The sequence below is a fragment of the Equus przewalskii genome, chromosome 15, assembly GCF_037783145.1.
Source record: "Equus przewalskii isolate Varuska chromosome 15, EquPr2, whole genome shotgun sequence".
NCBI lineage: Eukaryota > Metazoa > Chordata > Mammalia > Perissodactyla > Equidae > Equus > Equus przewalskii.
In genome coordinates this window covers 45,721,509-45,748,336 of record NC_091845.1, presented here as the reverse complement: position 1 = coordinate 45,748,336, position 26,828 = coordinate 45,721,509, and the positions used below count along the sequence as shown (strand labels likewise).

Below are 26,828 nucleotides of genomic sequence, written 5' to 3'. Positions count from 1 at the left end.
AGGTACAATATGAGGCACCAATTGACATTTTTTAAAGCATATGTGGTAGTTTTTTATCTTTAAAGAATTTATAATTTTAAAGCATCATAAACTCCACAGTATGCAAACTCCAATAAGGGTTAAAAATATGAGAACAAGACTCAAAATAGCATAAATGACAGATATTACAAACCATAAAACATGAAAAATTACCACTTTGGTAACTCAAATATTAGTTTTCTAGAAGCTTATCACCTTGAACAACATTTTCAGAACACGTAAAATTCATTTTATAAATGAGAAACAAGAAAAAGAAATTTGAAGTTACAGTACCTGGTAAAAGCTGGATTGTGTTCCGTCATGGCAACCAGCAGTTTCAGAGCATATGCTGGTACTGGGTCAGGCTCCGAGAGAATGTGCTCATACCTGAAATGATAAAGTGATTACAGAGAACACTCAGTGGTTTTCTCACTTAAATCTCCCCTACACAACAGAAACAATATACTATAAGGTACAAACATCTGGGGGGAAAAAAAAGATGCTGAAACAAATGTATGAGGTACAGGACCTGCACAGGATATTTAACCTGACAAAGCTTTGAACAGCTTCATTTAACGATGATGATGATGATGCTGACCCACCTCACAGAGGACTGTTCTTGGGAAGATTTAATGAGACAATCCACATAAAATGATTAGCACTGAGCTGCACACATACTATGAGACCAATAAACATTAGGCATTTGTGCCGGGGGTCCCCAGGACCACCCTCACATTCAGAGATGCACTAGAGGACTCAGGAGACTCGCATACAGTCGTACTTAGGGTGGAGATTTAGCACAGTAACACAACAAGGACACACAGTTGAATCATAAGGGCGAGGGCACAGGTGGAGACTGGAGGATTCTGTGTGCAGGCTTCTTTATGCTCTCTCCCTCCCATCAGGGGTCAGACAGAGCACACTCTTTCCCTCAGCAACAAAAATACAGCACATGTATGTGAAGTTTCTGCCCAAGGAAGCCCATTACAGACTCAAGTGACCAACATTTTTATTGGGTGCTGGTCAGCAAGGCCATCTCTCTCGAACAAATATCAAAACCCCAGACTCCCAGAAGGAAAGCATGCATTCAACATAAACTATACTGTTTGCACAAACACTCTAGGCACCGTGAACTACCTAGAGGTTAAATGCTGACTGGGAACCCTCTGAGAGCCAAGTTCTCAGATGACAGCCAAAGGCCATCTTTGCAAGCAGGCCTTTCTAAGGATAGCAGTCTCAGGCCTGCTATGTTACCTCTTTTCTGCACAGTATTTTTATTAAAACTTCAAAATCTGAAATGAAAATTATTACCAGAGAGAATAAAAGTCAAAAGGTCCTCATCAAAAGTTTCCACAACAATGTTCAGACTGCGCCCCCATGTCATTTGCTAGGCAGGGGCTGGTTTCTATACCGTGTCTTACCTATTAAGGTTCAGTTATCCAGCATACAGCACCATGTAGATGCTCAATAAATAAGCATTGGGTGGGTGGGTGGATGGATGGATGGACAGGCAGACAAACAAACCAACCAATCAACTTTAGGACTTAACTCTCTGTAATAACCAACAACTAAAGAATCCAAAATGTATATTTAAAAACCCATGACATGAAGCAGATGCTTTTCAACTAGATAACAGGGCCCCAGGCTCTTCCTCAGAGCCTATTGACTCTCATTTTGGAAATCATTATAGAACAAGTTTAATTAAGCAGTCTCTGAGCGCACAGCCATTAGCACGGAGCCAAGCAAAGGCAGGAGACGGACCACTACAGAAAGGCAACCCAGGAATTACTAGGAGTGAGATTTGAAAGCAAGAGAAAAACAAAAGAAAGCAAACTCAAGGACTCCAAACAGAGAGCTGTCTGGGGAGTATTTAACATAGCTGCTCGTACCTCAATGGGACCCGAGGGCCCATTACACACCACAATGCTCAAAATAGAGGAAGTGAGTCAAGAAAACGGCAAATTGGGTAGAGTGCTCTATTTAAGGAGGCAGCAAGTACCATATTTTAGAAAGTTTTCTTACAAAATATTTCTAAATTATAGCAATTAAAAGATTTGCCCATGTATGACAAAGACTAAAGGCAAAATACCAATCTTTCATAATAAAATCATAAATAAATTAATCAATCAAAGAGAACAGTATGTTAAAACATACAGCACAACCAATCATAAGTAATTTTAGAGAAGAATAAATCAAATTTAGGAAAACAATACATTTCATCATATGAATAAAACAAAAATCAAGGAAACATCTTTAGAGTTGATAAAAACGTACTTGTAAAACAACATCCAATTCGACCTTTTTTGAAAAAGGAACAATTCTTAGCATACCAGGGAGAAATCATTATTCCTTTCTCTAATAGGCTTATAAAGTAAAAAGCTCTTATCATCCTAAACTGGAGGTACATAAGACTACCCTCAGGTTCAATGATTTGCTAGAAGGACTCACAGAACTCAGAAAAGCTGTTACGTTCCTGATTATGGTTTATTACAGTGAAACGATACCAATTAAAATCAACAAAGATGAAAGGTGCATAGAGTAGAGTCCAGGAGGGGCCAGGTGCAAGCTTCCAGTTGTCCTCTCCCAGCAGAGTTGTGTGGACAGGACTTAATCCTGCCAGCAACAATGTGTGACAACAGATGTGAAGTACTGGCAGCCAGGGAAGCTCACTGGAGCACTGGTGTCCAGGGTTTTATTAGGGGTCAGTCACATAGGCCTGGAGTGCCTGTGTGGTTAACCTTACTTACTCAGTCTGCAACCCCTCTGGAGGTCAAGCAGCTACGGTGTGGCCCAAGGGCCTCACCATAATTCACATTGTTAGCATAAATTATCTGGCATGGCTCAACGCCCCATGCATACAGAGACTCTCTTATCAGGCGGGATATTCCAAAGGCTCAGAAGTCATCTCCCAGAAGACAGTCAAGGGCCAGTTTCTTTGTAACGTGCAGGGTTGGAACACCCCACACCCAATTAGTTAACACTTCAGGGGACACATCCTTAATAGGGAAACTGAGGCACTGCTGAGTTTAAAGTGAGGCATTAAAGTCAGAGATAAGAGAAGAATGTGCTCTTCCACTGCTTACCAGTATTTGGAAATTGTCAGCCAGAGAAACTCCTGATGAGTCACTCACATACCCAGGATAACTGGCTCCCCTTGCCCCGACTCCCAGACTTAGCTGAGTCACTGAGGAAAGGACCACAAGCCTACAAATTTAAAAATGCTTCCCATGTGACCTTCTTACTCATATGCTTGTGTGGAAAGTACAGGATAAAATATGGACAACTAGTTAGAAATATAATACAGAAAACAATCTCAATAGGACTAAAAAATATTAAATATTCTAAAATAGACAAGAAGATATAGAATCTACATTTAAAAAGAAATCACTGATGAAACTTTACTGACTGAAATACAAATGTCTTGAGGTTGTTTGAGGTTATCTAACCTTGAAACTGGAGGTAAAGATGAAGGCTGTCTCAGCCTGGGCAGGAGAATTTCCCCAAAGAACATGATGTTTTTCTCCTCTTGGAAAAAGAAGGGTAAAGTTCATAATGGGTATGTATAGAATACGAATATTAAATATATTGAATATATTTTAGTTTAATCAAAGATAGGTTTATACCGGTCAGGAAGAACTGGCCAAAAGAATGCTGTGATTTATTAAGTTTGTCTTCTAAAGAGAGAGAAAGCAGCGAGCTGATGGTAATTGGATCTCGCACTCCTCTGACTGCAACCCGGCAGGAAAAAAACAGTGATAATCCTGGACTCCTGAAACAGCCTCGAAGGACAGTGGCCAGTGTGAAACTGGTCCATTTTGATGGACAGGGGCTGGAGAGGAGCACTCCGCATGCCCCAAGCCTGGCCATAGAATGAGTTTGCTATTGACATAAGAGCATGCTCTCCAGAGAATGTCCCAAGTCCCTTCTTTTCTACTTCTAGGATCCTCCCCAAATAAAGGGTCTTTGCTAGGTCCCAAACAGCTGGAACCCAGGCAGGAAAAGCTATTCATACTAAATTCAAATCTACCCTGGAGGAGAGAAAACTTCTAAAAATCACATATTCAGGGATCAAAGAGACAGGCCCTTCCCTATCTTGTCAAGCACCTGGTATAACCAATACCCATTTTAGGTAAGATGGCAGGAAATTGATCTAAATATCACTAGAATGCTGCGAGAAGCTGTTCTGGGGATGTGACCAAAGAACTAGGGAAGCGGAAAGAAGTGCCTGTCTTGTTGGGGGAAAGGGGAAGCATCGTATCATAAAATGGTCCAACTGCTGGAACTAAGCCACACACTCACATTTCACATCTCAATGGAGTGGACTCTGAGAAACTGGGGGAAAGAGTGATTCCAGAATATCCAAGGAACTTTAGGGAGAAACACAATAAGGAAGACCCTGCTAGGAAGGTAGGCGGAGAGATAGATAGATAGACAGATAGATAGATAGAGATAATCTTTTTTCCTAAGTGAGAAAAAGATAGTTACAACTTCAAAATATGTGTTAAATGTAACTTCAGATATAAATCCTAATCTATTCTGGACTCTTCAATAAAATCAACAGCAAATTTTCATTATGAAGGCCTAAAAGCCTAAAATAAACAACTTCAAAAAAGCAACACTCGAGGTTTACAAAGTATTATCTAAAGAATTGGAGTGCTAGAACTATCCTAATTCAGAGGGATGAAAGAGTATTCATCCTTATCTAACTCTCAAATTATCCCAATTTAGGTTCCCGCAGGTCGTACTCCCAAAGGGGGAAGAGAATCACTGTACCTAAACGCGCTGATTTAGGTACATACTCAAAACAAAAGGATTCATAAAAGGAAAAAAAGCAGAACACTATGATGCTTCTTTCTGTGTAAAAATATTTGTGAATTAAAATTTTATCTGCAAATAAAATTATCTAAGGAAAGGCCAAAATGAAATAATCCTCTCTATGCTGATTCCTATCAAAGACGGCCAAGTTCATGCTGATTTTAACAGAATGCTGTGGTTAAGGCAGACAAAGATGCAATACAGAAACCTTCTGGATGTCCTTTGAGCCACCAGCATAGAAATCAGGTAGCCAAACTCATGGCTTTTGCTGGATATTATTCCAAGGACAGATAAACAACTCTACAGTGTGTTGCCACTAATGGAATCCATTTATAAATTCCAATTTCTAAAGGGAAATACAATTCTAATTTGTAAGGAATATAGTCCTTTCTCAGATTCTAAAAAACAAAGCCTTAATAATTTATGAAGTCATTATGGCCCTGATGGTTATACAGGTCACAAGAGAATTATAAAAAAAAGAAAGCCAGTACTCATTTTCCTCAGGAGAGAGATGCTGAATGCCATATTGTCATAAAAACATTATAAGCACATTTATATCAGCATGATCTCTTTTCAATACAGAACACTCAAAGCTAGAAGAAAATATGAAAACTAAAATACTTGTTGGCAAACTGGTTCCAGTCTACCAAAGGCAAATCGCATAGTAAATTTTCCCCATGGCTTGCTACCTCCCTTAAAGCCTTCCCTGACTATCCTATTTAAAACACATCCCCAGGTCCCCTTACTACCATTCTCTACCCCCTTACACTGTTTCAGGTTTTATTTTTCTTCACAGCACTCCCAATTAACTGAAATATTCTCATATATTTATGTGTTTCCTGCTTTGTCTCACCCACTAGAATGTAAGCACACTGAGGGGCAGCGATTCAATCTTGCTCACCATGGTACTCCCTGTGCCCGGCACTTAGCAGTCAACCAATACGTATTTATTGGATGGATTAACTAAGAAAGAAAGGAGGGAAGGAGGAAGAAAGGAAGGGTTGTAAGCCTCGTATTCACAATCACCAGATCTAGTATAAATTACATTATTTACACTTGTATGAATATTAAAATTTCCTCTTCCCCAAGAATAGCAATGGTGTGTTTCCTAAGTGAAGGATCTAGTCCCATTTACAGTCAAATATTGAAAGAGAAATGCCCTCACCTTAGGTAACAAGTCTCAGAAAAAAACATTCAAATAGTTAGCAGATTACTTCTGTAGTACTAAGATTTCACTGATAATGACTAAACTTCTAACAGGTGTCAATTTTAATTAATAAGGTCACTCTGGGCTTAAGTTCCATTAAATATTGCCTCTTCTCTTCTGCATGAACCTTTAAAATTAAATCTTGTCCCTCTGCTGGAAAACTCATGGTAATTTTCTGAGTATGTGTGGGTATCTTTCTTCCCAGAAAAAACTTTTCTCATTAATCATACAGATAACTCAGTTACATTACTGGCATTCCAACTATCTTAAAGAAAGGAGGAGACACTGAAAGAAGGAAGGGGAGAAGGAGGAAGTGAGGGTACACACACCAAGTTAATGGCACAACCAAGATTCGAATACAAATATATTCTAATCACAAAACCAGATTATCGATGGCCAATATCACCAACTCTAATGAGCAGAGAGTTTTCTCAAGATGGTGGCAGAAGAAGTCAGAGAGACTGCAAGCATGAGGGGGATTTGACAAACTGTTGCTGACTTGAAGATGGGGGGCCCACATGAAAAGAAACATGGGTACCTAAGGAATGTAAGGCAGCACAGACACAGGGACTTTGGTCCTACAACTGTGTACGTAGGTTGAATAAGGGCCTCCAAAAAGACACGTCCAAGTTGAAAGCCCAGGACCTACGAATGTGACCTTATTTGGAAAAAGGGGTCTTTGTAGATGTAAACAAGGACCCTGACATAAGATGGTCCTGAATTTAGGGTAGGGTCTAAATATAAAGACAGATGTCCTTAAAAGAGAAAGGCAGAGGGCCCAGCCCAGTGGGATAGTGGTTAAGTTCATGCACTCTACTTTGGTGGCCCAGAGTTCACAGGTTTGGATCCAGGGTGTGGACCTAGCACCACTCGTCAAGCCAAGCTGTGGCAGCATCCCACATAAAATAGAGGGAGATTGGCACAGATCTTAGCTCAGCTACAATCTTCCTCAAGCAAAAAGAGGAGGACTGGCAATGGATGTTAGCTCAGGCCCAGTCTTCCTCACAAAAAAAAAAGAAGGAGAGAGAGAAAGAAAGGCAGAAGCAAACTTGAGACACACATAGGAGAGAAGGCCATGTGAAGACAGAGGCAGAGACTGGAATGACACTGCCATAAACCAAGGATTCCTGGACACCTTCAGAAGCTAGGGGAGAAGCACGGATTCTCCCTCGGAGTCTCCAAAAGGAACCAACTGTGCTGACACCTTGATTTCAGATTTCTGGCCTCCTGAACTGTGAAAGAAAAAATTCCTGTTGTTTTCAGCCAATGAGTTTGTGGTAATTCATCACAGCAGCCCTAAGAAATACCACAACCGGCAAGAAGTGACTCCCCCAACAACCTGAAGGAGCGTGCAGGCAGATCTCTCCCCGAGTCTTTAGACAGGGACTCAGCCTGGCAGACACCTGATTTCAGCGACAGGAGATCCGGAGCCAACAACCCAGTCACAGTATCGGACTCCTGACCTACAGAGCGAGGCCTAAGAAACAGATGTTGATTTAAGCCACAAGTTTGTGTTATCAATAGAAAACTAATAGAATATTTAGAGTTTAATTTTTTTGTGTTATTACGCTAATTATTACGTATAATCCAAAGTCAAAGTTTTGATGGTGTGCATCCTTTTCCTGTCTCTGACATTAATGGAAATGTCCTTAATTGAGCAGTACTTCAAAACTGTGGTCAAAGGAGCCCTGGCATTCTGAGATGTTAACAGGCAGGCCACGGGAAATAGTGTCCTGAGGTCATATAATGTTGAGAAACTCTGAGCTGTAGAACGTTAAATGGGTGAACTGTGAAACTCAAAAGCAAAGGAAAAGCACACAGAATGTTTCAGAAAGAACATGCATTCCATGGCAGCTTTATGAACATCACATAAGCCTACAGTTTAAGAAAAGGGTTTCAAGATTTATTTAATTTATACTTTAAACATTTTTACTTGCATGACTTACAAACTTCTTCAGTTAAAAAAATTATTTCTGAAATACTTGGCTCCACTAGACAGCACGTTCCATAAAAGCAGAGGCTGAACCTATCTTGGTCATTATTACATTTGCAGCAACTAGAAACACGCCTGCGAGATAAGAAGTATTCAGTCAGCATCGGTGAATAAATTGGCTGAATAGGCGAGCAAGCGGTTCTCACCCAGCTCATTCCACATAACTCGCATGTGCAGATTTCTGCTGGTAACAAGCTGGCCTGCTTATTGCCCACTACTCTGCCTCTTCCACACCTGTGCTCATGCCATGCTTGCGTGGGGTACCCACTCCTTTTCTATCCAATCACACGGAAGTTTCAAAGTCTAACTCAAATCCTCTCTCTCTATAAATGCTACCATAATCCTCCACATACAAAGGGCACTAAACAAACACTTGTAACTAAAGTTCATCTCTTTAGAAAGCAAAGCACATACAGAGAAGAAGTAACGGTTCTTTGATACTAATTCATAATTTATATGGTAAGCAATTCGTTTATTCATGAAATTATAATAGGTATGGTGATGGCTAATTTTATGCATCAACTTGACTGGGCCAGAGGATACCCAGACATTTGGTCAAACATTATTTGGGTGTATCTGGGAGGGTGCTTTTGGATAAGATTAACACCTGAGTCAGTAGACTGAGTAACGCAGACTGCCCTCCCTAATATGGCCCTCATCAAATCAACTGAAGACCCGGATAGAACAAAAAGGGTAAGGAAGAGAGAACTCCTGCCTGACTACACTGAGCTGGGACATTGGTCTTTTGCTGCCTTTGGACTTGAATTCAAACATCTGCTACTCTTGGGCCTCCAGCCTGTCAGTTTTCAGACTGGTACTTTACACCATCAGCTCTCCTGGTTCTCAGGCCTTTGAACTCAAACTGATCTACACCATCAACTCTCCTGGGTCTCTAGCTGGCAGACTGCAGATCTTAGGACTTCTCGGCCTCCATAATCATGTGAGCCAAGTCCTTATCATATATCTCTTTCTCTATATAGACATCATATTGGTTCTGTTTCTCTGAGGACCATAACTAATATTTATTTTAGTAATATATTTATTCTTACAACTGTAAGATATTCTTACAACTGAGTTTTCATTCATATCACACAGCAGTTCTGATAAGCACCTGGAACACAGGTATTACATGGTATTTAATAAGATTATTGTCCTCCCTGAAAATTTTGCCAGAGCTATTAGAAAAGACATCCACTCCTTCTCTAGGACCACTGCCCAAAAGCCATTTAATCACCAAGTAGAAAGAGCCTCCCTGAGAACAAAGCCACGTAGGTGTAAGTCTCATAGAGAGATGGTGAGAAAGATGCACAGTACTGTAGACATAACTCAAACCCCTGATTCCAGCTATATCTGATGCCAGCACAAGTCTCTGACCTCTCAGTTATGTGGCAAATAACTATTTTCCAAAGTCATTTGAGTTGAGTGTTACTGTTTGCAAATAAAATAGTCTTAACTAATACAATACTTTTGTGTAAAAATTGGGGACCGTGAAAAGACTGTCACCTTGCCTTTATCCAAAGTATTGTTGAAGGCCAAAGAAGGATTAGTAATCCATCGACATTAATATGTCCATCTGACATATGATATTATAGAAGCCATATAGCTTCTATAAACTCTAAAAACTTCACAATTCTTAAGCCATTATTATATTTACATACTTAATAGAGAACACGAATTTTCCATTATTAGCATTTCTAAACTTATAATTACCAAGAGTTTTCTTCAAAGACCAAACTCCTTGCTAAGGTTTCCAGTTTTCCAGAGTCAAAGTTAAATGAATGCATTACTTACATTTCATTTTTTTAAGTTTTTACATAGCATTTATTGAGCTCTTACTATACAGGCCAGGGAGGCACAATGAGCATTATCCACTTCACGGCCATTTCACTTCTATGAAGTATGTACCATTATTGTACCATTACAACCTTTATTTTACAGGTTAATGGGAGAGATTATAATAATGTACTTAATAATAATAGTAGCAGTGCTAAACATTTTTCAAGAATGTATGCTGTCCCACACACTGTGCTAAGTGTTTTAAAGAAACATCCCATTTAATCCTCACAATTATCTTCTGAGTTAGTTACTATTACCTTCATTCTGTACATAAGGAAACAGAGGCTTAGAGAATGAAATGCAGAACCGAGACCTGTGCTTCACACATCAGAATCAGTACACAAGCCTTGAAAACATCCCACGCCACATCCCAATAAAGCCTGCAACATTCTCCAAAGTGCATTCAAGTTGCTTCATAAAAACCTGAATGCATCTACATCAGTCTTGCTCTTGAGTTGCCATGTGGTTTGCATTTGTATTTTCTTTAGTCCCTCATCTTGCAGAAGGTAAAGACGCATATTAAAGGAAATACATATTATTTATTCCAGCTCAAATGAATAAAACAGGAGTGCTGAATTACAGATTTAACTTTTTATTTTATAAACTGTTCCAAAAGCGGACAGACTTCAGATATGAAGAAATTCTATGTCAAATTTGCACGGGTATTAACAAGCTACTACCTAAACTGTGAAGTCCTGTTGGAGGAAATCCTCCCTCTATTGTGTAGTAAAGCTCAGGTTCTGAAAAATGCTTCTCTACAAGTTGTTAGACAGCAGATATCCAAAGCACATCTCTTAAAAATCACAAATTTTACACAAAAACTACATTTTTAGGCATTTCTTGTCAGAAAGACACATGTGATTATACACAGTTTAGAAGTATAAGATGGCACTGAAAGCATTCATTAATCCCATGAGAGAAGGTTCTAATCTTATATTTACTCACATAAGTATAAACTATACATACACACACTCATCAATAACAAATGCAACCAGAAATATATGTATTGATAGTTTGTCACTGAGAAAGCTCCACATGACAAAGTCTTACATTTTTTTTCAAATAGCTAGTCATTTTCTTACTTTGGGTATCAAAAGTACTCTTAACTGTATATATATTCATTATCAGGAGTCTCTCTGGAACGAGCTGCAGATGCACAGGAAGACGACAGAAGCAAGAGGCTGGCCCTATAAATCAAGCCATCACGGATCAACTCCAATCAGTCAAGACAAGCTGCCTCAGCAGGCAGAAGGGCTGACACATGCTGGCCTCACACTTCGTAAAATGTACCTTCCTCAACCAACTCGGAGTAGTTGAGTGCTTCAGAATATAATTAAATCTGGCTTCTACCTTGTAAAAATTAACTTTTTTAAAAATGAGAACAGGGAATCTTGAGAAGTTGAACAAATAGAGGGGAAGATTTGGTGAAACTACCATTCCTGAAAACCTGTGGGACTAGGGCCATCCCCATGGCTGAGTGGTTACGTTTGTGCACTCCACTTCGGCAGCCCAGGGTTCACTAGTTCAGTTCCTGGGTGCAGACCTAGCCATACTGAAGTGGCATCCCACACAGAAGAACTAGAAGGATCTACAACTAGGATATATAACTGTGTACTGGGGGGCTTTGGGGAGGGAAAAAAAGAAAGAAAAGAGGAAGATTGGCAACAGATGCTAGCTCAGGGCCAATCTTCCTCACCAAAAAAAACAACAACAACAACAACAAACTCCTGTGGAACTGACTCAGACTGCAGCCCAGGCCCTGAAGCAAGCCAGGGTCAGGCATGCACATTAGTGCATGACACACAATCCAGCATTTGTTTAATTTTGTAAAAATTTCTTGAACAGTGATATATGGCATATACTTTTTTGACTTTAATTACTTTTGTTTGATAAAATTCACAGCATTGCCTGAATCATAAGGTGCCATTTTAGAGTTTCACATGTTTACATTGGGTATTCTTGGTAGGCATCCTACTGTGTGTTTGCTATGTGAGCAACGGACTAAAAGGAAAAAGATAACCCCTTTCTGTCAATTAATACTCATCACCTGTTCTTTCACCATCCCCCCAAAATATATCCTGTTTGTAATTAAACTTAATTTCCATTCCAAGAGTTTGAGGGGAAGGAAGATTTCTTTCCATCTCTACATTTCTGAGTAAGGCCAGGAAAAGTCCCAACTCCATGTTCCAGTAGTCTTGTAATGTTGATCTTGAATAATAAATCTTACTCCCCCGGCCACAAATGCTGTTAAATCTGCATAACCTCAGTCATGTGCCTTGTGGAAAATAGCTAAGGCTCTCGATGGATATTTCTGAAGATAGACAGGGACTCTCCCAGGTCCCATACAGCGTAGTACTTACCGCCTCTGTTTCTAGACCTCCTTTACGGTGAGCATGTTAAGCGTACATACAAAAATATAAGGACACTGAGATCTTGACCCCATCATTAGAATTAGTTTGACAGAAGCATCCTGGACATCACACACTTCTCTGTGTGAGTGCAGCACATGGAACTTACTGGGGAAGTAAAACATCTCTAATGAGAGCCAGAAGATTGCTGTCAGAATCGACATTTGCCTCCTTCTTGTCATCCCCAACCTTCTGGTTCACGAGCAGACATGTGGTTTCTGAGAGCAACCGCAAGCTGAAGAGTCTCCACTCCACTTGAAAGAAAAAGAAATGCCAAGAACGTGACTACATGGAGATAAAATGAAAACAGAATGTGTAAAGGATGGAATTCTCATTGATGTGGTCACACTTACCATTTTGGCTTTGAACCAAGGAGACCAAGGGTGGCAGGATATAATCAACAACCTAAAAGAAAAGACGTAAAAGACTTGGTTCAGATCTCCATAAACACAAAACTGGTATCAACCACTATCTGTGCCTTTTGCACTGACAGAATCACTAATCAAAGGAGTGAAAAAAATCAACAGCTAAATTTATCCTGGATTTAAACTCTGTATGACATTTAATAAACCACCAAGCTCATTTAACTCTGAAAAAGTCCTCAGGTCAAAATGACATTATGATCATCAAAACAGTAATCTATCAAAACCTTTAGAGTTTATGAATGGAATTCTAGCATATAATGCAAAATCTGCTTGGCATGGGTTGACATTAAACCATCAAATTAATATATATAAGCTGGCGTTCATTACTCAGGTTTAAGCTGAACAACGATCAAAATGTTGGGGGGAAAAGACATATAATCCTCACGTTTTATCAAATACATCAAACAGCTATGATAACTTAATCTTGATTATACTTAGAAATAGATTCAAAAGATGTATATCCACTATGCAAACTACCTCTGTGACTTCCTAGTTATATTACACAGAGCATAATCAAATACAGTTTGAAACCTACTCCAAAATAAGTTTTTTCCCTCAAATAAAAGTAGACAATGAAGTAAGGACAAATCACTTCCACAGTCTAATTCTGAAACCCTCTATCTCATTTGATGAACTACTTTGGCAACAATAAACACAATTTCTGTTGTTCACAATGGAATTTATTCCTAATCCTGAAACGCGTGCTTGTTCTCTCTACACTGACAAAAGGGCAGGAGAAACTGTTCACAGCCCAATAATGCCATCTTGCTGTCCAAATCAATGAAATGATATCCTGTATAGGTAAAGATCTCCACACACAGGTAGTAGCCCATCTGTGTTAACCCGTTCTATCTCCACTTCATGGAATGAGTTTATAGACAATATTACATCTAGATATTCATACAAGACTCTGAAGAACCAGGAATGTTTTGTTTACCTTCTTCCTCTAGGTGATGTCACATCACTCAAAGTTCCAGATATCATGTTCCACTGAGGAATTGTGAGAACTCTAAACTCCCAGTTATGCCAAAAGCAAAAACTATGCAAAGAAAAGAAATTATCCCACTATCAACACCTATCAACATGATCAACACCTATCTTAAAATTTTAAGAGTGTATATTGAGAGAGGAGTGTGGCTGACATAAATAATCTACATGCCCAACTCAAGAATTTCGAAAAATAACAATTAAGCATGGTCAAGAAAGCAAGATTGTCAGACAGAAGACAAACACACAAAAATCAATAGTATTCCTATATACTTACAACAACCAATTAAATAACATAATTGGAAAAAGAAACTATTTGCAACAGCAATAAAATTCTAAAGTATCTATGATATCATGACTTTTACAGAAAAAAATATATAAAATATTTATAGGTATGATAGCCATTGAGGGACTTCTGAAAAAAGCTTGGAAGTTGTCCCGACTTTTCTTACAACAAGAAAAAGGTAAAGAAACTAAAAATCAAAAACTCTTTTCAGATATATCAGAGAACCAAAGTCACACAGCAAATTGCTCTCCCAAAAACTGAAGAGATAGGTGAATACAGAGAACCACAGCTTAGCAGGAGCAGAAACCAGCAACTGGCACAAAAACTTAAAGGAGAGTTGAGCAATTGCTGGAGCCTGAGCTTGAGAGAGAAAAACTCCTGGAGGCCCAGCCTTAGGGGAGCCCCCACACTCCCAGGAGTTTTCTCTCCCAGAGCCCCACCAGGTTCTCTGGGTGAAGATCAGAGAAAAATCCCCTCATGCTTCTGGCTGAGGGAGTGGAAAATTAATCACTTTGAAATATGCTCAGAGCATTCTTTCCTCCCTGACAAGAGCTTGGGCTCATGGAACATGATTTTATCAGAACCTAACAGACCTGGGAAAGAGAAATACCCAACTCCAGCCCCTCTGAGCCTTCCTGTCTCACCCATGGGGGGAAAGCTGAGAAGGACTTGTGAAAGTCACAGTCCAGGTGCACAGGCTCATGAAAAGAATGAGACCTAATTGTAAGACCAGGGAATGCTTTCCCTCCTCACCACAACATCAACAGGGGTCTGGTATAACAACACAGGATTACAACCAAGAAAGCTGCCAAGACACAGACTTTATTTAAGGAGGAGTTATTAGGGAAACCCAAAGACATAAGGAGAGACAAAAACAAGGACAATAGAGGGAATTTTAGCCTCTGAAACATACAACTACAGCAAACAGTAAACACAGCCTGGCTCCTAGCCATATAAACAAAAAACCTCACACTAAAGCCTCATTTATCTCAGTTCATGTTACCTGACACATCATGCTGGAGTGAAATATTTAAAGTACTGAGAGAAGAAGAACCACCAACCTAGAATTCTGCACATAGCGAAATTATCCCTCAAAAGTAAAGGAGAAATACTTTCTCACCCAAACAAAAATTAAAGAATTTTCTTGCCAGTAGACCTGTCACTGACTAATTGCCCCAAAGAACTCAAGGGTGGGTTCAGAAGCATTTCACTGTTTAAGAGATGCAATCACCAACTACCCTGAACCAGACCAAGCCCCACCACAAGAGCCAGGCCTATGACCTTTGCCTCATTTTTAATGATAAGATCTCCTCTCCAGGAGGAGCTTAGGCCTTATTACCATAACCTGCAGTGTATGTGGAAGCATGTTTTCCAACTGACTCTGTGCAGGCAAATACACACCTCCCCCTTTTGAATATTCATTCCCATCTGAAATAAAAGGACCCTGCTTCCCTTTGTTTGCGGACGCCATGACTTTGGAAATTGTTCCGTGTGGCCTCCTAATTGCTGCAAATAAATTCTACTTCGTGTGACAACTACTTCTGGTTAAGAGTCTGATTTTAACTCTGCCAGGAGGCAAACCCACTTTTGGTTCAGTAACAGACCTGCCTTGCAAGAAATGTTAAAAGAAATTCTTCAGGTAGAAGGAAAATGCTACAGGTCAGAAACTTGGAGACCATTTATAAACATGTATACACGCAAATACAAAATAACAGTACATAAATTGGGATGTGTAGAGGAGCCGGGGTTCTTGGAAGAAGGGAAGGTATGTTTTGTTGTCATTGTAGTTGCCCTAGAAATAAACAGCGGCTAAGAGTTAGATTTAAAGGCCTAAAGATCCATATGATGACTTGGGCCTCTTTTTAATTTTTGAGATATTTAATTTGCTTTGAATTTAATTTGAAAACATCTAGATGAAAATTAAAACAATCATCTAGACATATAATGGAAAGATTCCAGTCAGAGATGAGAAAGCAACTCTAAATTGAGAGAGAAGATTGGCTCAAGATGACAGATGGAGCCAAAGTTCTAGCCTCAGTCTCTAGCCCCAAATCCCAGGAGGCCACACACACACATTCACACCCTCACTCACTCGCTCATGGGCTCAGAGATGGACTGCTGTAAAACAAAAGAGCATAGATCCAAGGGGGCCCCCAAAGTGACACAGCAGAGCGTGGGAGGAAGGAGGGGTCGGGAGTTGGGAGATACGCAGAAAAGGGCTCTTGGAAACACAGGAGTCACTATTACTTGGGCCCAGCAGCAGGGGAAATGTGTTCTTTTCAAAAAATATTTTGATAACTGTATTTCGATATGAAGGTTTTCCTATATAACCATATGCTTTTTATTTATTTTGCTTTACGCATTTAAAAACATCATCATGAGTCCACAGACCTCACTAGACTGCCAAAGGCTTCCAAAGTACAAAACCTCACTGAAATAAACACAGGGACAAATCAGAGTCCAATGCCAAGATCACCACTCCACTAGGCTCACTGGATTTTTGTACCCTTCCCTTACAAGGGTGGGCCACCTGTACAGGATTTCTAGGTAATCCACATATCTTTTAAAAAGGACCAATTTCACCAAAGGAAAAAATCTTTCTAACAAAAGGGTCATCAAGATAAAGACACCTCCAAAGTGTGAACTTCTGGCTCGAGTCCTTCAAATGCTAATCAAACACCCCTGGAGGGTATATTCCTGACACTGTACTTTACAAATAAACTAACGTCTCCCAGAGCAGCAACTAAAACCAACACACACATACAATTCCCACCTCCATGATTAAGTGTTATCAAGTAAACTACTCTAAATATCTCAAACAACACTGGGAGAAAAATTAAAATGACTTATGAAATCATTTCACCTTCTCTCCCTTTGCATACATGATTCTTTCTGCCCATAATACCCACTCTCCACCCAGGAGTTAAGTCTCACTTGCCTTCAAGTTTTAGCTCAAGAATTGCCTCCGCTAAAACTCATCTCCAGACCATGCTAGATGGAGCAGGGCCCTTAGCATACCCCATGCATACCCTGAGTACAGCACTCTTCAAACTATGGTTCAGTCTTGCTTTTCATGTTGTTTCTCTTCCTCCTACCCCATACTGAACCTATTCAGAGCAGGGCCTGACTCTAGCTCATTAGTGTATTCTCGGTGCTTTGTTTAAAGAAGTGGTTTACACAAGGCACTTATTGTGAATATATGAGTGATGAATACTGAGTAAACCAAATACTTCAAAGTTTTCTTGAGGCCACTTTTTACATCACTGCTATAACTCTATTCATACTAACTTACCCTATTAATACGAATAAGATATAAAAAAAAAGTTTTGAAAACTGAAAAATTTATTCTACCAACTTCTTCAAAACAAAATCAAATTTGCTTTTGTACCTAGTTAACTGAGGTCACCCCAAACTTTGAGGTTTAAATAAAACCCTCAGCATAGCATGATTATAAGAAATCTAGTGTTCTCTCCAAGATTTCTGGGAATGCACAAGGCCTTATTTACTTTCCCATGGTTCACTGCCAACTCTGAATTTTTCCTCACTTACTCTAGTATTTTATTTGCTCTTCACCTTCCCCTGCTGTTTACTTCTGAGAGACTGAACACACAAATGAACAGTGGTCAAACTATATATGACAACAGAACTCTGACCCACCACCTCTGCAGGAAGCAGCCAGGGAAGCCAAAGCACAGTGTCTGCAGCCATCCACGTAGAGCGCCTAGGACATGGTCGATGTCTGCCAGCTTCACCATTTTTTGTACCCTGCCCCCTCCAATTCAAGACCAACCAGAGAAAGCCAAATATGCTCCCCTCAACCAATCACATAGGCTGCCCTGCGTATAGTTAGCCCGCCCCCAGCACCCCCTCTGCCCCCGCCATGCCCACAACCTCCAACCAGGGCATCCGTAAAGCCTTCCCTTTTTCCCACCCTAATGTTTTTATACTCTTTTGCCTGCCTTTGAGTCTCTGCCAAATGCAAGTGATGGTGCTGAGTCCCTTGCTACAGCAAGCTCTGAATAAATAGCCTCTGTTTGTTCTCACTTAGGTGGGTGGTCTTCACCAATTTCCACCTTTCTCACTGTACCAGACCAACATGGACACAGAATACAGTCCCCTTTTAAGGACTGACGTGAAAAGTCTCATAAGTTCTTGGTCTGATTACCAGATTTTACTGAGGCTTTGGACCGATGCATATTTTCTAACAGCAACAAACAATTTAAAATTCAGTATTAAACATCCTGTTTTTAATTGTCTTTTAATCATCTGAAACTTTGACTTTTTTCACTAACCTTCTTCCTCCATGAGCTCTGGGCTCCTGCCCTGCTGCCAGACTTTTTGTCCTGTAGGCCTGCTCTTTGTTCCTGCCTTTCCTCTTTTATCTCCCTCATCACCCAATGCCAGCTCCTTTCTTTTGCAGACACATTTTAGCTACTCTGCCACCCCCAACCCCTCTGTCCATCCAGGCCTGTAGGCCACTCCTAGATCCCTACCTACAAAATAAATGGAAGCCCAGTACAGACCCATCTATGACCTGATGGTTATAAAAAGGCCAGGAAGAGGTTTCAAGGTGACAGCTTTTCTCTGTCTTCCACCAGACCATATTCCCAGCAAAGGAGCACCTACATGCAAAAAGAGGTCCCCCTTGACATAATCCGAGACCTCCACCTCCACCCTGAGATGGGGGAGTCTCTCTTCCAAATATACTTTTAAATAGTATTCATTTTTTATTTTCTTCCTTTAACACTCATTGATTTTTATCTAAAATTGTGGCTAAGTTCCCTTAGGATCTAAGGAATTTTTTTTTCAAAGATTGGCACCTGAGCTAACAACTGTTGCCAATCTTTTGTTTTTTTTTCTTCTGCTTTATCTCCCCAAATCCCCCCGGTACATAGTTGTATATCTTAGTTGCAGGTCCTTCTAGTTGTGGCATGTGGAATGCTGCCTCAACGTGGCCTGACGAGCGGTGCCATGTCCGCACCCAGGATGCAAACGGGCGAAACCCCAGGCTGCCACAGTAGAGCATGCGAACTTAACCACTCAGCCACGGAGCTGGCCCCCAAAGGGCCTGAGGAATTTCAAACCCTATCCATACCAACACAAAGAATGAATTAATACTGCACTTACTGATTAATCATGTTGCAGAATGTTTCTTGACTTAAAAATAATATTTGGGGAGTGTAGTCTGACTCACGATGAACCTCAATCCGCAATTTTGCGAAGTCACATTAAAATAATATGCTTTAATGACAATCAATACCAAATATCAACAATGTAGCATGACAATAAAGAAGGGAAAAAGGACAAAAACCTCAACACCCTCTTTACCAAATCACTCCCAAGTCACAGTGAGGAAACCATGATGACAAAAATCTGACACAGCGTATGACAGAAAATGTTCTAAACCTTCAAATTGACATGGCTTTGCTCATTGGAACCAGGTCTCCTTGTTAAAAAGAAGAGACTGAATCATCTGAGACAGGAGACAGTGAGTACCCTTCTGCTGTTGTGGAGTTAGCTGTTTTGTTCATCAGTGCTTACCCCTTCTAGAATCTTCCACAGAATTTATAAACAGCATAAACACCATTAAAATAAATACCATTGCAACTTTAATCAAGCTCCCCTGCACTAATGACTTCTATCATAAAATTCCATCATTCATTATTTAGTTTAGTTGGAGAGATAATACACCTACATAGAGCAATCCAAGAAATTTTAATATTTAATGCTAGTATTATTGCTTTCTTAAAGAGAGACATTCAGCTGTGCTAAAGGTCATTTAAGGACATGTCCTAAAAACAGAGACATAGTAAACCCTTTTTGAAAATGCAGATTCCCAAGTCTAGTGGCTTTTTATTTCTTTGCAAAAACTAGGACCCCATTTAAAAAAAAAGTGTGTGCGTATGCATATTAGTTACTGCCAATGATCCTCGATGGTACATCCTAAAAGAAATGAATGTCTGCGACATAGGGATACTAAAGACAGTTCCGAGACATTTAAGCTAAACAATCACAAATGCATTGAAATATGTAAATAATGCTTGCTTTGCTCAACCTCACTTCATTTGTTCTTAAACAAACCCACTGATGCCCGACATGATGCTTCGTTTATGATTCAACAAACTTCTCTTCCATTTTAGGAAATGCTGAACATGAGATACTGAAGTTTAGCAGTTTTAAACTATAAGTAACTGTGAAACCGTATTCAAATTTTCTTCTTTTCACAAAGGAAAAAGCAACAATCTACTATGGAAAAGAATATTGCTAAAATTTAATCATTTAAGATGAAAGTATGTTTTATACTCATTTTTTTCAATTTTACTGATGGAAGTAAATCGTTAAAAAGCTGAAGTTTTACTATTCTAAGCACTCAACTAAAATTCTTATTCTACATTTGAAGATTAATCACCACTTTGTTCATTTCAATAGACCTTAAAAAATCTAGTGTACCTGACAGCACAACAATTACCATGTTCACACCAAGTGCCAGGCCCCTTTTCTCCACACAGGTAACGTCAGACATCGAGAATAAACGTGCCTAGGGAATGAGTTCTACCTCCGCTAATGGCAGAGTGGGCCATTCAGAACACCCCTTCTGAGAACAACAACTAAGAAAACTAGACACAACATTGATTAAATCTTCTTCACAATGTTAAATACCTAAAAAGATGTTACGGAATTTCCAAGGCCACATCAGGTTGGCAAAATTTCAAAATTTTGTGGACAAACAGACACTCTCATATACCGCTGGTGGGAAGGCAAAATGGTAGACCCCCATGTAAAGGAGCCTGGCAGGATCTAACAAAACTACATATGCATTTACCCTTGATCCCACAATCATCCTGCTAGGAATTTGCCATGAAGAGGCACCTCCAACAACAGGAAATTGCATATGCACAAGGTTATCTATTGTTTGTAATTGCAAAATATTAGAAACTACCTAAATGTCCAAACATAGGAGATTGACAGACTACCCTATGGTATACATACACACTGGAGTACTATACTGCTAATAAAGATTGAGGAAGATCTCTAAGAACTGATACTGAGTAACTTCCAAGATTCATTATTAAATGAAAAAGCAAAGTGAAAAGAGCAAATATAGTATGTTACCTTTTGTATAAGAAAGGGAAATAAGAAAACGTATATTCTCTTCAGAAAAAGAAACATTAAAAGGATAAAGCAGAAAACAATGAAGCTGGTTACCCATAAGAGCAGGGAGGGTACGATGGAGTGGTGATGGAGTAGAAGGGACATATATCCAGGGGAGTGAGCGACTCTGCTCTGAATACACCTTTTTCTATAGTTTTGAGTTTGGGAAGCACGTTAATGTTTTACATATTCAAAAAGTGAAAATCAAAAAGGATAGGAAGGGGAAAAAGAAAACAAAATTGAAAGCAATCTGAAACAAATCAACTGTATTTCAAATAACTATTACAACCACACTAAAAGGGGAGGGGGGGACTAATCCATGTACCTCACGAACACAGTACTTACGGTACCTCCTCAGTCTTGCTTGGGGGACATCTGGGAGGTGGAGGGGAGGGGGGAATTCTGTAAACAAATGCTGATTTCATTAGGTTTGTTTTTGTATTGGTTTGGGTGAAATAATTCTGCAACAATTTCAGATGTATTGTAGGATTAAGCAAATGAGAAAATGTGCTGATGTTGGAAGCAAGAATTTTTACAAAGGAAGAAGGGACATACAAATATGGAATAGGGGAAAGCAAGAAAGAACTATGTGGGATAGTTTGGATTTGAAGATATTAGTGTGAACTCGTGATTTCAAAATATGTATTTGCATGTACACACATGTATACGCAATACATATGAGTGTATCATATGTGTACATACATGTGCATACTTCCTAGCTCTATTTCTTGGAAGACCCTAGAACCTAAGACAACCCAGGAGAGAAGAGCACTCTTAGTGCCTGATCTTGGTCTCTAGAGCCATTTCCCACAAAAGGACACTGGGGCACCTCAGAGAAGTGACGGATTTGAGGGCTGGGAAGGGAGGTTACAAACCGAGGCAAGAATATATTATGTCAGAAAGTGAATAAGTACTAAAAAAACGATAGGATATGTCACAAGGACACAGAAGCCAAGGCAAAAGAGTTTATGCTAGCCAAATCTGGTATAATTTGTGCACCAAAATAATTACAGCGATAAAGCCATTGACAAAAATAGGAATCCGTGGTAGAGACAATGATGGCACAAACATCAAGATGTCCACATCCTGATCCCTGGAACTCACTGATTTGTTCCCTTACATGGCAAAAGGGACTTTGCAGATGTGATTAAGTTAAGGATCTTGAGAGGAGGTGTTTATCCTGGATTGTACAGGGGGCCCAATGTAACAAGGCTCCTTATAGGAGGGAGACAGGAGGGTCAGAGTCAGGGAAGGAGATGTGACAACAAAAGCAGAGGTCAGAGAAAGAGAGAGTGAAGATGCTACATTGCTGGCTTTGAAGATGGAACAGGAGACCATGAGCTAAGGAATGCAGGCAGCCCCAAGAAGCTGGAAAAGGCAAGGAAACAGATCCTTCCCTTAAAGTCTCCAAAAGGAACACAGGTATACTGACATCTTGATTTTAGCCTCAGAGATCCATTTTGTACTTCTAACCTCCAGAACTGTAAGATAATAAATTTGTGTTGTTTTAAGTGACTGAATTTGTGATGATTTGTTACAGCAGCTAAAGGAAACTAATACAGAATATAAGCCCATACCAATGATTGACAGATAGATATGCTAAGTCATTCATTAACTTCATACAAAAAAAGAAAGGCTTACATCTACCAAGTTCTAAATATTTTTTCTTATTATGAAAAAATATTTTCATATTTACATAAACTTTTTAATTCAATACAACATACATACACAAAGGCATACCAATCCTAAGTATAACTTTCACAATATGAACACATTCACGTAACTAGCACCCAGATCAAAAGAAAATACATTACTAGCACATTGCAAAGCCCCCTTGTAGCCCCTTTCAGTCACTACCTGCCCCAAGGGTAACCACTATCCTGACTTGTAAGAGATTAGTTCTCTCTGTTTTTAAACTTTATGCAAATAGATCATGATATTTTATATTTGCTACCTTTTGTCTCAGTGACAACTTTGTCTCAGTGATTAACTTTGTGAGATTTATCTATTTACCCACACATGTTAAGTATAACTATAGATCATTCGTTTTCTTTGCTGTATAGTATTCCATTGAATGATTAAGCCATACTTTATTTATCCATTTGACTGATGATGGGCATTTGGATAGTTTCCAGCTTGGGGCTATAAGCATTTCTATTGAATGCATATTTAGAGACGAAACTGCTGAGACATGGTACATACACATGTTCAGCTTCAGCAGCTACTGCCAAACAATTTTCCAAAATACTTGTAACAATTTACATTCCTACTAGGAGTTTCTGAGAGTTCTATTTGCTCTAATCCTCACCAACTCTTACTACCAACCCAAAAATCTGGTTTAATTAAAGTTAAATTACTCAATATTTATTAGCTTCCAGCCTTTAGTTTAAAAAGTTACAAAGGACAGGTTTTTCATTAAAAATAGTATTATGGCTTAGTTTATTTTTCAAGTTACAGAATAGAAATATATTTTAGGCAAATTATGTATATTATTGCCAGAAATTTCTAATAAAGAAGACACTTTTATTTTTCCTTTTGCTATTAATAACATTTTTTTTTTTTTTTTGAAATTGATTGGGAACAAATGTTCTCTATAAACCAAATCATTGTGATATTTCTGAGTGCTCTGTAGGCCACACCGATGATTTTCAACTCTCAGGCTCCAAATGGTCAAAACTCTCAGAAAAATCTGAGGTAAGCACTTGCATTCAGCAAGAATTAAATGCATTTAGGTGCCAGCCTGGCGGCGTAGTAGTTAAGTTCACGCACTCCACTTCGGCAGCCTGGGGTCCACAGGTTTGGATCCAGGCGTGGACCTGGCACTGCTCATCAAGCCACACTTGGTGGCATCTCACATAAAAAAGAGAGGAAGATTGGCACAGATGTTAGCTCAGCAACAATCTTCCTCAAGAAAAAAAGAGGAGGATTGGCAACAGATAGGAGCTCAGGGCCAATTTTCTTCACAAAAAAAAGGAAGAAGAATTAAATGCATTTAGCTACTTCTATATAATAAAGTATTGATCAGTAGCCTTGAACATAGGTTGTGCTAACATTTCAAACAACGTTACGCTCCTTGGGGTGCTGGATCTTCAATTTCATGTATTCCAGTCATGCTTAAGAAGAGGTAATTAGAGGATTTCCCATGAGTTACAGAATCAAAACATATTTTTTATAAAGCCCATAAGCTGCAGCGATACCTCTTCCATCACACAGTCTGCAGTGTCAACGATTAGTGTGCCAGCACTTCATGATTAGAAAACAAACTAATTAGCTGTAGATTTAAATGTAAGTGTAGATATTTCTAAATATTGAATCTTAAATTAACCATGGGGCTATTATTCATTAGGGAAAAGAATCAATAAGCAACACTCAAGCAAGTAACATCTCAGTGGAAGACTGAGAAATCACTGCGAAGAAAGTGACCATAACAAACAGGGTTTGTGGTAATGGTGGGTATGGTTGTCTGGATTAACTCTCTCACTGAAAACAATGAAAAATGCCACATAAAATACGAAAAGCCAAAACCTTAAAAATATTTAAGATGTAAAAAGACAGTGGGGGAACTTTCAGACCAATGTCTGAATGAAAGCCTTAACTAGAGAGTTGAGTAGAACATATGAGCATGGAACTGAGTGTGCCCTGGATTTATTTACTGATAATACAAACACAAGGCTCCACTGGGAGCCTCTGGGGCCAAAAAACAGAGGTCTGAGTCAAGGTCTTCCCAGCATATGGAGTCTTGTAAGTCTCCTACACTGGGCTGAGCACTGAGGAGTGGGTCTACACTCTCAGAGCAAGGGAAAACCAGATCTAACCACCAACCCCTCCACATGCATCTATACTCCTGGGAACTGCTGAGAAGGCTACCTTGGGAAGTTCTGATCACAGACCTGTAGCCTCAGGGATTCGCATGCTGCATACAAATGACCTTGGTCTGAGGTAGCCCTGACTGGCAGGGCCCCAAAACAAGCAAGAAGCCTCTTGGAAGAGGAAACAGCCACACTAGGCTTCAGGGATGCCCAAAAACAGATTTCAAGGACAACAACCAACAAGCATAAATGTTAATAAGGTCTCCAAGAAAACAAGATGAACAAGATATAACAGACACCAAATCACATCACATCACAGTCTTCTGATTTTGGAGTTATCAGACATAGCATAAAACAACTACATCCAACAAATGTGAATAAATACATCACAAACTGGAAAATATCTATAGGGAACAGAAAATTATAAAAACCAATACAGCAGATTCAAAAAAACAGACAAGCAGAATTTCTAATGATAAAAGACATTCAACATATAAAAAATGACCAAAATTAAAAACTCAATGGCTATATTTGGCACTAGACTGGATATAGAAGAGAAATAGATAAAACAATTATCCAGAATATAACACTAAGAACGAAAAAAATGGAATATATAGAAAATCGGTAAGAAGTATAGAAAATACAGTGAGAAAGTTTAATGTACATGTGATCCAAGTTGCTGAAGGGGAGAGAGCAAAGGAAAGAGAGAACAAGCAGAGACGATGGCTGAGAATTTCCCAGAAATGATGAAAAAGGACAATCCAGAGATTGAAGATGCACAGAGAATCCTAAGCTGAAAAACTAAAAAGAAGTTCACATTTAGTTACAACAGAGTGAGTCTACAGAAAACCACAGATCCTCCCCTGCCCCCAAAAAAAAGTCTCAAAAGGGGACCAGGGGCAAAGAGACAGATTATCTTCAAAGGAAAAACAGACTATCAGCTAACAACTCTATAGCACAACTCAGAACATAAGATCATGAAACAGTATCTTCACAGTACTAAACAATAACAAAAGTAACTGCCAACCTCGAGTTTAATACTCAGCAAAAATCTCCCTCAAGAAACAATGACTTTAATCAGACAGAGTTTGCCACCTGCACACCCAAGCTAGGGAAAACTGTGAAGTTTGTACTTTGGTCAGAAGTAAGTGAAGCCAGATGGAAGAAGTGAGAACTAAGAAAGAAAGAAAAACAAAACAAGAAGTATGTGGGCAAATATGTGGGCAAACATAATGAACATTATAGTAATAATAATAATGAGTATTATTTTATTATTTAATAATAAGAGAGTTAAAAAAATAAGACAAAGTTCAAAATATCAGACAAAAATAACATATATCATGACGAGACTAAATGGAGTTAAGTAGGGTAAGATCTGTATTTTACTTAAGGAAAAGATAGTTTCTTTTTAAGTTCAGCTTTTAATAAGTAATTAAGTAAATTTAGGACAAGCAGTAAAAGAATAGAGAGAGAGAGTATCTAAATACCCACCTCACACAGAGAAAAAAATTAACAACAAAAAAGAGTTAGTTGATAGAAAAAAAAGATAAAGTGGAAGAGGGAAGCAAAATATGTATAACAAATAAAGTTTGAAAGAACATGGTAGAATAGATCCAAATACAGTAACAATTACAGTAAATGTAAGTGGAATACATTCTCCAGTGAAAAGTTAAATATTGGTCAAATTAGATTTTTTCTAAATACTATATGATATTTACATGACACAGATCTAAAATATAAGGATTGAGAGCTGTTGGAAGGAAAAGAATGAAAGAAGATACATCGGGCAAATATTAAGCAAAAGAAAGCATGTGTGATTATATTAAAATGGGACAAAAAAGACCTTAAGGCAAAAAGCATTACTAGAAATAAAAGTCACTTCACAACTATAA

General features: G+C 39.0%; 1 protein-coding gene across 6 annotated transcripts in view; it reads right to left on the bottom strand.

Moving 5' to 3' along the window:
- ULK4 (unc-51 like kinase 4) overlaps positions 1–26,828 on the bottom strand; it is a 507,669-nt gene that overhangs the window by 308,211 nt on the left and 172,630 nt on the right. For all 6 annotated transcript variants that reach the window (XR_011527046.1, XR_011527047.1, XM_070575799.1 and 3 more), the window contains exons 28-30: positions 12,631–12,682; positions 12,387–12,531; positions 313–405 (exon numbers count right to left, since the gene is read on the bottom strand). Coding sequence is in view for 4 of the 6 variants with exons in the window: in XM_070575799.1 (XP_070431900.1) it covers positions 313–405; positions 12,387–12,531; positions 12,631–12,682 (290 nt within the window). In the remaining 2 variants the exon portion in view is untranslated. The remainder of the gene's footprint in view (positions 1–312; positions 406–12,386; positions 12,532–12,630; positions 12,683–26,828) is intronic.